This window comes from Nomascus leucogenys, chromosome 1a, assembly GCF_006542625.1.
Source record: "Nomascus leucogenys isolate Asia chromosome 1a, Asia_NLE_v1, whole genome shotgun sequence".
NCBI lineage: Eukaryota > Metazoa > Chordata > Mammalia > Primates > Hylobatidae > Nomascus > Nomascus leucogenys.
Window position 1 is genome coordinate 3,890,659 of NC_044381.1, and position 12,952 is coordinate 3,903,610.

The 12,952-nt window shown below is 38.0% G+C and overlaps 1 protein-coding gene across 4 annotated transcripts in view; it reads right to left on the bottom strand.

Moving 5' to 3' along the window:
• The window catches only part of RFX3 (regulatory factor X3), a 315,033-nt gene that overhangs the window by 7,196 nt on the left and 294,885 nt on the right, over positions 1 to 12,952 (bottom strand). For 3 of the 4 annotated variants that reach the window (XM_030798998.1, XM_030798486.1, XM_030799530.1), the window contains 2 exons: positions 4,291 to 4,353; positions 3,334 to 3,376 (listed from right to left, as the gene is read on the bottom strand). In XM_030798998.1, coding sequence (XP_030654858.1) covers positions 3,334 to 3,376; positions 4,291 to 4,353 — 106 coding nt within the window. The remainder of the gene's footprint in view (positions 1 to 3,333; positions 3,377 to 4,290; positions 4,354 to 12,952) is intronic. The other variant, XM_003273871.3, reaches the window with a different exon arrangement.

The window sequence follows — 12,952 nt, forward strand, 5'->3', positions numbered from 1 at the left end:
TTTTGGCAATCTGTGATTGATACTTCGTTAACTTTTTTAAAAAAGGCCTTTGGAATTTCCCTAAGTGTCTATATTAAATAATGGTATAATTTGTGTCATAATAGTCACTGGTATGTTATGCGGCTTTTGGGGAATGTACTGAGCTGAAAACGCAAACACAAAAAAAGGTTTGTTTCCTCCAAAAATCTACACTAAATATAAATTTTATCCATGCTAGCATTGATGTGAGTAAGACCTATGTTGATTTTTAATATTACTATTCCATGTATAAACAGAGGCTGCTGTAAGACTTTCTGGCACTCATCAGTGTTATAGATGGTCACAGTATTAAATGAAGCCTTAATTTTTCTTATAAAAATTATTAAGGCTGAGGCAGTAGTATCAGATTAAAAATGTGCAATGGATTTCCATTCTTGGCAACTGATACTGTTAATAGCTGGTATTCATTTCTGGAAATTAAATGAATTATATAGTCACTGTTACCCCCAAATTGTAATACATTTTATATTAATTAAAGCATTATTACAATAGAATGCCATTTAATTTTTTCCAGTATGCACTGTTAAAATTCAAGAGTACATTAGAGAGAGAAAATGCACATATACAGCTTTACTATTGTGCAAGAGTCTCCTCAGAATACCTCTTCAAGAGGGATAATTACAGTGGCTTGGATAAACAGAGTCAGGTCTCCATTCTCTACTGTTCCATGGCATGTCACATACAATGAATGTGCAACAAGTATCTCTTTAGTCAGATTAAGCTGGATTCTTTGCAAGCAGTAAGATTTTAGCTTTACCACTTGGCAGACACCCACAGCAAAAATCTCTGCTAATGCAGCTGTCTCTATAAACAAGGCCCCTTGACTTTTCTTATTTCATTATGATTGGGGCGAAGTTTGTTCTAGAAAAAAGCAGTGAGAGGTAAAAGGGCTTCCATACATGGTTGTACAGGGTACAGCCACCAGGAGCAAGGTCTGAGAAATGGCAATTTATGATTAAACAGGTGGAGATTAACATGAATTACCTAGAAATGTGTGTCATGCATTAGTGACCAATAAAACAAAGAAGTGCTCTTAGATGAGGCAAAAGACATCTTGGCCCACCCGCTTTATCAAGTTACATTTTTGCCTCTGGAAAATGAACTTAATGATAATATTTGAGTGTGTCAAAACAAGTATATTCAACGGGTTGAAGGGCTACAGGGGGAGGGATACCTTTTGCAGACATGTACTTCATCAAGAGGGTATACTTGAAACATGTTTGCATGATATGTTTTGGTTTTTCATGTTTTCATACATAAAACAAAAATGTCTATAAGGATCTTAACACAAACTCTTCATGGTGGCAGTCTCTTATGGTTGTGATAATAAAGCTTCACTTTCTATAGTTTCTAATTCTCTGTATTATTTGAAATTTTTCTACGGAGCAAATATCCCTTTTATTATCAAGAACAAGAATTCTCATTTTGTGGGAGAAACCCTCAAAACCTCCTAGGATTTCACATTCAATCTTTAGGCCCTGAGTATGCCCATCTGGCTCTATCTCAAGAGCCATCAAGAGGTCTGGGGGTAAATGGGACCAGCGTGGCCACATCCAGCAGGTGAGGACAAGTCACAGTGCTTCTCTGCTCCCTGTCCACAGACTTCCCTGTGCCTAGGAAATTAGTGTCAAAACAATAAAAAAGGGAGCACTGAAAAGACAAAGACTCATTTTCAGGCAGGGAAGGCAGTGGAGACAAAGTGAGGAAAGTCCTTCTGTCTATTTTGTTGTGGATGGAAAGGGTAGTGAGATAACGGACTGGACAAACTTAAGTGTTCCAGGTAGGTTTTGCTTAGGTCTATCTCTGGGTGACAGGTTTCCTTTGGAGAACCTACAAAGCAACTTATAAAAGCAAGCCCGTTCTCCAGGTCCTAAGGACAAAGGAATGTAATTCTGTAGACATTTTATGCTTCTATAAAAACTCGACACTTTCTAGGAAGCTACTTCAGGTTATGGAAATTTGGTGCATAAAAACTAAAATTAGGCACTACAGGAGTTTACAGAAGACTGTGGTTCAGCACTGTGTGAAGAAGCCTGGCTGGAATTCAGTCTCTGACTGAGCAGTAAAACTCTACTGTCCTTCTGGACACCCTGGGATGAAATCCCTAAATTTGGGTTATGAGGCTTTGGTGTGAGTATATCATCAGTGTTGCTTTATGTGGGACATGCGTATCAATTACCACCTTTCTTGCTCTAAAATTACTAATTAATATCATCATTGACTTATTTTTCTAAGGGTTATTTGGTTAATCCTATAGAGTATATATTTGTAGCAACAATTTTTTTGGCTATAATTTTCTAATTTCCCTGCATTGCTAGTGTACTGAATACCTTAATATTGCACACTTTGGCGCTGAACCTCTTCACAGACTCTCCACGCACTTCCTTTCACCTCATTTTCCCCAGTGGCTCTGGCCTGGAAGGGCCAAGTGCATAGTTCTCCCCAGTTTTTGTGCATTTTGTACCTGTCGCCGATAGTCAATAACCATAAAAATTTTTTAAAACCTCAAGAGACCTCCCACCCTCTGCCACCTTTTAAAAGAGCTGTTTCCTGTAGTGTTTAATAGAAAATTTACTTGTTTTTAAAAATTGCACTGGTATTTTTATCAGTATTGTTTTGCTTCTGCTCTGCTTATAAAGGTGGGTAAGATTTGTGTGCTCTATCCCCATTCTATCTCCCCCCAAGTCCACCTTACTTTTTTTATCGTGTGGTTCTGTTGATCCTGAGGTTCTTCAGAAATATATATCATGCTATCATATTATACTGTATATTAGAGTGTCAATGGTGGTATTAAAATTTCAGAAGTATATATGTTACCTTCTTCATCTATACCACTACTAATCTTGCATTTACAGTAAACCTCACTGCTATCTCTGAGTTCTTTTTCTACACACAAGTATGAATTGGTGAGGTAGGTGAGCCGAGGAATCTTTTTTCTTGCCTGGTGGGCCTCGAGTAAAAATGTCTCATCCAATTTTATCACTTATCTCCAGGACTCTAGCCATGGTCAGAAATAATTTCTTGTTGCTTGTAATGAACTTCAGGCAAAAAGTATAAAGAACTTTATAACTACATTTAAATTCAATTATTTGCATGTAATATACTTCATATGTAGAAGGCATAGGGATGGGGAAAAATAGAGAAATAATGAAAAGACAGGAGTTTCCTATTTATCTAGGATTTGGATGCCACTTCCACAAAATCAGAGTGTTGTAAACATATACTGTATTTTCCTCTAAGAGAATTTATTGGTAAATAAAAGTTCTTAAAATGTACATTATTTTTGATTCTTACCTTTATCCAGATTTCCAGGAGACACGGCATTTAAATCACCAAACTGCAAAACAATAGTCATTTGTGCAATAGTTAATATAGGGTAGAATAAAATAATATTCTATCAGTCTGTGGTAAAAATGCCAATCTATGACTCTTTAAAACTGTAAACTAGTGGTCATTTTGATCTCTAATTACATGGATCACATAATTTTCCAATCAAACTTGTCAAATTTGAACAGTTTAAATTATGTCACAATTTAGCTGTCTTAGCCTCTTTGCAGAAGGATAACAATTTTCTCTGCTTTCCTTGCTCCATTTTACCTTTTATTATTTCAACTCAGCAATGAAGAAGTAGGGGTCTGGATGACTTGGATGAAGACTGATGGGGCAAAATGAATTTGGAAAAGCCCTAATCAAGTAGGACACATCAGCTCCACCCAACATGCTTGGCTGATGAGTCCACCTGGAAGTCTCTACATAAGAGAAACAATATCCAGCAGTTTGGCTGAACTCTATTTTTAAAGCTTTTATTAGTAAAAATGAAAATATAATAGAAACTCCAAAACTGAGGGTATTTGTTTTTACAAAATCTTTAATTTGAGACTTCTGTCAGATAATAGAGTCTCACTTTAAAAAGAAAGGCATCTGATCATTACTAATGCCAACAAAAAGAGCTTGAAACAATATAGAACAATTAATAGCCTTCAGCTTAGACATTATTTTCTAACTTTTAGTTCAATAGTTTGATAATTTTACAATGAGAAAACACATTTTGAGAATCTCAGGGTGAACAAAGATGGATACACTGAAATAAAAATTGAATAGGGTAACAAAGCTAATCAAGAAAAGGTGAAGAGAAACTGCAAACATCTACTTTTAAAACAGTAAACATTACTTTTTTAAGGTAATAAGTCATTATTAGAAATTCAGATTTCTCAACAGGCTTAGAAAGGATGAGGCAGAAACTCTACTTACATTCGGAAGTTTGCTTATAAAGAGTTCCATGATAGGAGTATTTTTTTCATCTACAAGGTTTGTCTATAAAGTAATAAAACTGATCTTATTTTGCAAACATACACATATTTTTTTCCTTACCTAGACAAGTACTGTTCTTCATGTAGCTACCTTGGGAGCTTATACATTTATTCCAAGGTCCAGGGTTCTGGAATCCCTCTTTGACAATTTCAAGAGTTAGTTTATGCATCATTAGGAAAGCCCATCTTGTTATTTTACATCCAACTATGGCTCCAAACAACACTCCAGATTTTATTTACTACACTGGGTCCTGGGATGATTTGACTACTCAACAAAATTAAATTCACCTCTGCCACAATTCAGGTTACTTAAAATAATGTCATTTTACCTTTATTTCTTAGCATTTCAGAGGCATTCCACAACATTTTTAAGCCATAGCAGCATTACTGGAACAAATGTGTAGCCTTCCCAGGTGACTACTTTGAAGGAGACAGGGGCCGCCTAGACATGTAATTATTAGTATGTTTATTTGAAAGTCTGCCCCACTGTTTTAGAGTTATTTTTTAGAGTTATTAAAAGTAATGGAAAAAACCGCTATTACTTTTGTACCAATCTAATACATCCCACAGGACAACAAATATAAATCATAAATCCTGAAGTTTTGAAGTTGTTCTTGATCACATAGGTCAGGTCTTTGTATAAGTCTAAATAAAAATCCAGTGTAAATTATGTGGGTTTTCTTGAATTACAGAATATAATCTAAACAACAAAAACCCAAAGGGATTCTTCATCAATTTTTGGTATTATTTAAATATTTTAGAACTATAAACAGAGAATGTTCAAAACTGAGGGATCATTTAAAAGTTATTACTAACTGACATAACACAAGAAGATATAGATTTAAGGAAATACTTAACACTTAAGTTCTTGAAAGGAGTTGGCAGCGATGATTCTAAACATACCTTTACACTGATAAAAAGTGAGTATTCTATTTGCTGTTGAAAAGTCTCTGAAAGTTGCTTGTAGTTAAGTTATTATTGCTATTGCTGATCAATAATATCACACAAAGTGTCTAAAACCAAACTCTGGACATACTTGAAAATTCTCTTCAAAAGAAACATTGCATTTAGTTGTTACTTAACTGAAAACACGACAACTTCCTTAATACAAAGATTTTCCTTAGACGTTTCTACTTAATATGAATAATACATGTGATAATTCAGAGGCTGAAAACAGAAACCAAAACAGCTGAAATCTCAGTGATTGTTATTTTCATTAGCAAAAATGCAGTTACATACTAAATTCCGAGGCTTGTCATTATGCACTATGGGGGACAACGTACAAAGAATCTCAGAGACACTGTCAATGCCTCTAGGTGTCTCTGGAATCAACGACAAAGTTTCATATGTGCAGCAAATAGAGGGAGTAGATTAAAAATTTTAAAAATCCTGTGAAGAAGTGATAAGATTTTACTATCCTATAGAGCTAAAGGAAAAGGCTTTTATATGCATTTTACATGTGAGGGGACAATAGATGCAAAGTTACAGAGGAAAAAACACTGTAAGCCTATAGATACACTGCATGATATCCGCAAAATCGGTTCACTTAATCATTTCGTCAATATATATTTATTGAGGATTTATACGTGCCAGGCACTATGCCAGCCAATTCTAGTCAGATCAGTTTAGAAATATTCCTGTCTTCAGGAGGTAAGTAGCAGACATGCCCTATATTCTGAAGGGTAGGTAGGTTAGCAGAAAAAACGAGCAGCTTAGGAAACCTCAGGGAAGGTTTTAGAAGTATAGGGTTCAAGTCTTAGAAATGGAAACCAATTGCATGGGTTTATGGCTTGCAGCAGGTCAAGCAGCAGGAAGGAAGGGTATGAACAGTGGCAGGGAAGATTGAGAGCAGGCAGAAGGAAAACAGTACCATAGATAGGTGCCAGATGACAAGATTAGGCCAGCACAAATCAAAAACAGAAGAGAGGTCAGGCATGGTGGCTCACACCTGTAATCCCAGCACTTTGGGAGGCTGAGGCGGGTGGATCACCTGAGGTCGGGAGTTCGAGATCAGTCTGACCAACATGGTGAAACCCCATCTCCACTAAAAATACAAAAATTAGCTGGGCATGGTGGCGGAGGCAGAAGAATCACTTGAACCTGGGAGGCGAAGGTTGCAGTAAGCTGAGATCATGCCACTGTACTCCAGCCTGGGCAACAGGAGTGAAACTGTCTCAAAAACAAGCAAGCAAGTAAGCAAACAAACAAACAAAAAACAGAAGAAGCAGCAGCAGTAAAAGATTTAGATGTAAAAAAAGGAAGCTCACAAGGAAGTATAGCGATTATTATGAAGTTACAGTATCACAAATTGGGAAAACTTACTGTTCTGTAATTTCTCCTCTTGCACAAAGGATTAAAGGAGGCTACTCTTCATTGACGTGACATCTTACCACTTATAAGGTGTGTCTGCAGTTCAATACACGGTAGGCTTTCTCTCAAACAGAATGCGAGTGTCACACTGTCAGTATTGCTTCCCTGAAGAGGCTTTCCTGGCAGCCCTATCTTGAGTATCACCATCCCTGTCACTCTCAGTCACCGCATCATGCTTACTTCCTATAAATCACCCACCACAACCTGCAGAACTTACTTTGTTTCCTCACCTAATATATGTCTTCTCAACCAAAATGTCACTGCCATGGGTAAGAAAGTTCATTTGTTCTCTTCATAAATGTATCCCACCTGGTATAGTGCCTGATACACATTAAAGGCTGAATAAATACTTACCAGATGAATGAATTTACTTCCTCATTTCAGCCTTAACAAAACAACTTAGGAATCTGGCAAGTTAAGTGTTTAGATTTCGTCTTACAGCTATTGAAAACAATGAGTTGATTTGTCTAATGTCATGTAGAAAATATGGTGTTGTTAGATTTGAGACCAGATATTCTCCTTGGTTTACAATCTGAGAGAGTGAGAGAGCGAGAGACAGAGAGAGAGAGAGAGACAGAGAGAGAGAGAGAGAGAAATGGGCTGGGATGTGAGGTGAGAGAGAGAGGGGAGGGAGGGGAAGCGAACAGAGAGAGACAGAGAGAGACACCCACACATAGAGGAAGAAATATAAATTAAGGGATTTTAAAAGTGCTCTGGAGTTAGAAAGTATATGGCCTTCAATGCATGAATTCACATTCCATCAGTCAGAGAGATAAACAGGAAACATTCCGAAGAGAAACTAGAACAGACAGTAGAGAAACATGTCTATTGTTTGAGAGAAGAAACACTTCCTATCCTATAGACTATTTCCTCCAGGTCCTGACTAGGGTCAAAATAATGAACACCTCACTGGACAACAGCAGGCTGGGAAATGCATGCTCAAGGCAGCCAGTGAGAGTCTGTTAGCACATATATTCGTGTAACACTAGCAATGTCCATGAAGTATAAGTGGGCAACAGTTTAGCACAGTCAGGGCAACGATGGGCAGGATCCCTGAGAGACCCTGGGTTGTGGCCAGGCAGCTGGATTGTTAATGAACAGGATTTTGAGGCCTAGTATCTGTCCCTCAGCATGGTTACCATGCAAGGAACCCGGCTCAGCGTGGGAGAATGCAGCCCATAGGTGCATTGAAGAGACCGCTGCACATTCAATTCAGCAACAGCTGACTTTTCACAGTGAGGCAGGCAAGCCTTGTTCTGTAATGTTTGGGCACTGAAACAATGCAGAGGAAGTCAGGGTGCCTAGACAGCAAACAGGTGGGGATCCATGGTGGGGGCCAAGAAACAGACTGGAATGGAAGTAGGAGAGAAGGAAAGAGCTCAGGGGATTGGGATGAAGACCTCACCCTTAGGGACACCTTCCCTGCTGGAAGAGCTTACCCCACCCTGAGGAGAAGGAATTAGTGAGTAATCATAATCACATTTATGTTATATGTATCATTAATTCTTTGTAAGCACAGCCATCACTTGCTAATTGTTTAAGCAAATCTGTAACAAGTTCCCCAATAGTGTTAATTTGGATCTTTCCAAAGAACCAAGTTAAAGTACTTCGCATAGTGCCTGGCACATAGGAAGCACTTAACAAACGATCACTGTTATCAACATTGTTATAATTTATAAGTATCATCATTATCTCCCAAGAACTGTAGACCAGCCATGCAGAATCAGTCCGACTCTACTATCCCAGTACTCTGAAAAGATACCAAAAGCTACATAGAAAAATTGCATCTTACAGAAAATCTCCCTGTTAGTGTACCCAGATTACAGATTTACGGGTAGGCACATTTGCATCCTTCCTCTCTCTCTGTCTCTTTCTCTATTTATATGTCCAAGTCTAATATCACTATGTTAACTATCACCCACAAAACAAAATAAAACAAAACGGATAGCAGCAAAATACAAAACTGTATGGTCTACAAGAGGGGCTGGCACACTTTTTCAGTAAGGGACCAGATGCTAAATATTTTAGGCTTTATAGTCCATTAGGACTTTGTCACAGTTATTCAACTCTACCACTGTAGTGCAAAAATAGCCATAGATAACAGGTATATGAATGTGTGTGACATAGCTCTAATAAAACTTTACAAAAACAAAGCTGGGCACAGTGGCTTACGCTTGTAATCCTAGCACTTTGGGAAGCACAGGTGTGCGGATTGCTTAAGCCCAGGAGTTTGAGATGAGCCTGGGCAACATGGCAAAACCCCATCTCTATAAAAAATATAAAAAAGTTAGCTGGGCGTGGTGGCATGTGCCTGTAGTCCCAGCTAGTCAGGAGGCTAAGGTAGGAGGATCACCCTCCAAGGTGGTCGAGGCTGCAGGGAACTGTGATCGTGCCACTGTACTCCTGCCTGGGTGACAGAGCAAGACCCAGTCTCAAAACAAACAAACAAACAAAACCCCAAAGCACCCCACCCCAAAATCAAACCACTTCATTTACAAAAACAGATGATGAGCTGGATATGGCCTGTGGACCACTGTTTGCTGACACCTGACTAGAGGAACAGCTTGTAAGACCCTGGAAGACCGGCTCCAGCTCATTAACAGTGAAGGGAACAGAAGATTTTTATCTTTGAGAAAGGTATATAAGGACTTGGGTCACAGGAAGGATATAGAACCAGAGCCTTCAAGAGAGGACAGCTCATGCATATGGGCATCAACTGATGAAGGTCACAAGCGAAAAAACAAGAGTCAGCTTTTAAAGACAGAAATGAGTTAGAAAAATAATCTTCTTCCACTTTCGCTGGGTACTTGCATATATAGGCAAAGAGGGACAGACCAAAGTTGGTGTTTAATTGTATGCATTTGTGGATGAAGACGGAAGAAGTCTAGAATGACAGAAAAGATTTCATGAAAGTTTGCAAGACAAGAGATTGGAGAAAAGTTTACATGTGTTATTAATTCAGGTGGGGCAAGCTTCCCTAAAGGAACATTTGCTCCAATTTGGATGGCAGGTGAAGATGTAAAGAGAGTCTATTATAGAAGTTCTCCATAGGTAAAAGCAAATAGAGAGTGTTCCAGATGATGACGGCTTTCAGGGTGGGTCATCAATGGAGAAAGGATAGTAAGATGTGTGGCAAGGAGAGGTGGAAGCAAGAAAAAATAACATACTGGAGGAAGAACCTATAATCCATAAATCATCAATGAGCAATATTCATTCAGAGGAATATAGCTTTCATACTGTAACGTACCTAACGCTGCTGCAACAAATCACCACACTTAGTGGCTAAAAACAAGACAAACTTATTATTTTGTCATTCTGGAGGTCAGAACTTCTAAATGGGTTTGCAGTCACTAAAATCAAGGTGTTGGCAGAGTTGTGGTTCTTTCTGAAGTGTCCAGAAAAGAATTTTTTTAACTCTTTTTCAGCTTCTAGAGGTTGTCACCATTCCTTCGTTTCTGGCCTCCTTCCATTTTCAAAGCCAGCGATGTCAGGTTGAGTCTCACACATTGCATCACTCTGACACAGATTCTTCTACCTCTCTCTTCATGTTAGTATGTAGTATTCTACATACTAACAATGTAGTTACTGTTGTAACTACATTGGGCACACCTGGATGATCCAGGATAATCTCTCCATTTAAACTCAACCAATTAGCAACCTCAGTTCCATTTACAACTTAATACATTCACAGGTTCCAGGGATTAAGATGTAGACATCTTAATGCCCATTCTACTGCTTATCACATATACATAAGTTATTTTTTTAAATTATCACATTTGCTTGAGTGAAACCATAAGACTTTTTTTTTCTAGTATTGGAGGAAACACATCCAACCAGATTAAGCTATTTGGAACATAGTAATTTTTTCCTCAATTTTGTTTATGTTCCTCACTAAGGGTAGGGTACAGTGGTATACAGGAATCAATTCATCTTTTATGATATATTTGCCACTAGTACATTTGTACTTTATTTTTCATTTACAGACTTTTAATTTTACATACGAGTTCCTACCGGTCTCAAAGTGTTTACAGCATGCATTTCAAGGTCTAGGCTGTTGAAACCATACATGCATCTAAAAAGCCTATGAGGTTCACAGAGCTGATCGTTGTTAAGGAAGTTGACAAGGAAGTCATTCAGAGAAAGAAGTGGAAACCAAAATTGAGGAAACCAAAATATACTGAAGGGTAGTAGGGCCAGAGCAGTCCTAAGCTCCATATCCAAGCGAATATGTTAAAGTACACACTAGGTAGAGGATATATCCTCTGGACAGTTTCAAGAGCACCAACCCATGCTATCAGCTGCACCACAAGCAGCCCCAAAGACCTTGGAAAGCCCTCTGTGTCAGCACTTCTCAATGGTTCCATGAGGATCCATGCTGTGCAGAGGCGGGCAGTCAGAGGCCAAGGTACTGGCATGTGATCAGATGGACGAAGTGACCACAGGCAGTGGACACAGCAGAACACACAAGGCAAACACCACATTGCCAGAAGCATTCCTGCTGACCTGGGAACATGATCATCAGCAACAGATAGTCCACATATGTGAAAATGTTAACCAGAAAAGACTACTCACTTGAGGGTCATCAGGTACCTTGGAGACCAGTTCTGCCAAAAATAGTAACTTTATATAAATAAATGTAAGGGAGAAAATATGTATGTGTATATGTATACATTTTGCCAGTTTCTGTAAATGAATCATTTGCTCTAGGAAAGAAGATTTTTAAGCTGTCACAGGCCCAAAGAACAAATGATTATAAACTTTTCTGAAATAGTTTCTGTCTTGTGGCTGGAATAAGATATCTTTTTCGGAAGTTACCTTTTAACTTGCTTAAATTCTATACATTTTCCTTTCTCTCCATTTCACAAGTACTTATAAAACCTTTCATTCATTTCTACTATTTAAGATTTAATTCAAGTCTAGCTATGACTGTCTAGTTAGAACTAATTATGTTTATTCTTCTCTAATGTTCCCATTTTCTTTTATAATTGACTTGTTTCCCCACTCTATTTTGTTATTTGTGTTTTTCAAAGCATTGAATTAGTTTGCCTTTGATTACCACTTTGGCTACATACCAAAGAATGCTGTTGGATTCTTTGTAATTCCATGAATCATTTGACTCAACATTCAAAAATTGTTTGCAGGGTATTCTCCCAGTAGCAGTACAGTATTATCAATACCTTCATGTGTCTTTTTGTTACCTGTTTTATCAATTTCAACTTTAAGTTTATCTTTGTATGGTCCAAGAAATGATGATCTAATTATATACATTATTACTTGGATTGTCAATGCAGAATTGATTTTTAAAAATCTAATCCAGAGTAGAAGGCGATCAAATACTTATCAGATATTTACATATTTATGGAAAGGGGAAGGAGAAGGAACTAACAAAGATCAGGAACCTACTATGTGCCTGTCTGCCTGCCTGTCTACTTTACTTACCTACCTAAATTAATCTTCACAAAAGCCCTATGAAAAAATGTCCTTATGCTTATTTTATTGAGGAGAAAACTAAGACTCAAGCAAGGATATTATATATAACTTTCCCAGGTTGCAAAGATGCTAAATGGGAAATAGAGAATTTAAATACAGGCATGGAGCACAGCATGGGAGGAACAACATAAGAAGTGGAGCCAGCCTGACCTGGGTTTGAATCACAACTCTACCACTATCAATTATGTGATCCCATGCCTGAGCCCATGAGGTCAAGGCTGCAGTGAGCTGTGATTCTGCCACTGCACTCCAGCTTGGGTGACAAAGCAAGACCCTGTCTCAAAAAAAAAAAAAAAAAAAAAATTGTGTGATCCCAGACAAATCAAACTCTTTGAGCCTTAGACTTCCCAATATATAAACAGACAGTTCATAACATGAGGACTGAATTTGCTCATGTTTGCAAAGGGACCTAGAACAGTGCTTCTACCCTGTCACATTATCTTTAAAACTCAATTTTCAAATACTATTGATACAACCGTAAAATTCCATTTAATAATAAGGTCATAAGATGGTGATTTTAAAATGAAATAAATGCCTCTAGCTAAGTGGGATTCCAGGAAGCACAGTCTAAGAATGGAAGGGTACTGTGGACTTTGACGTCAAGTTGACACTGTAAACTCAATACAGGACTGGAGCCAGAAGTCAGTTTATGCACTGATCAAGCCATTTATGATTCAAGCCAGCAAATAACGGTGAGAAGGGCTGGCCTGAGAATGGATGAAGTGCTTGCGCGTGCATGTGTT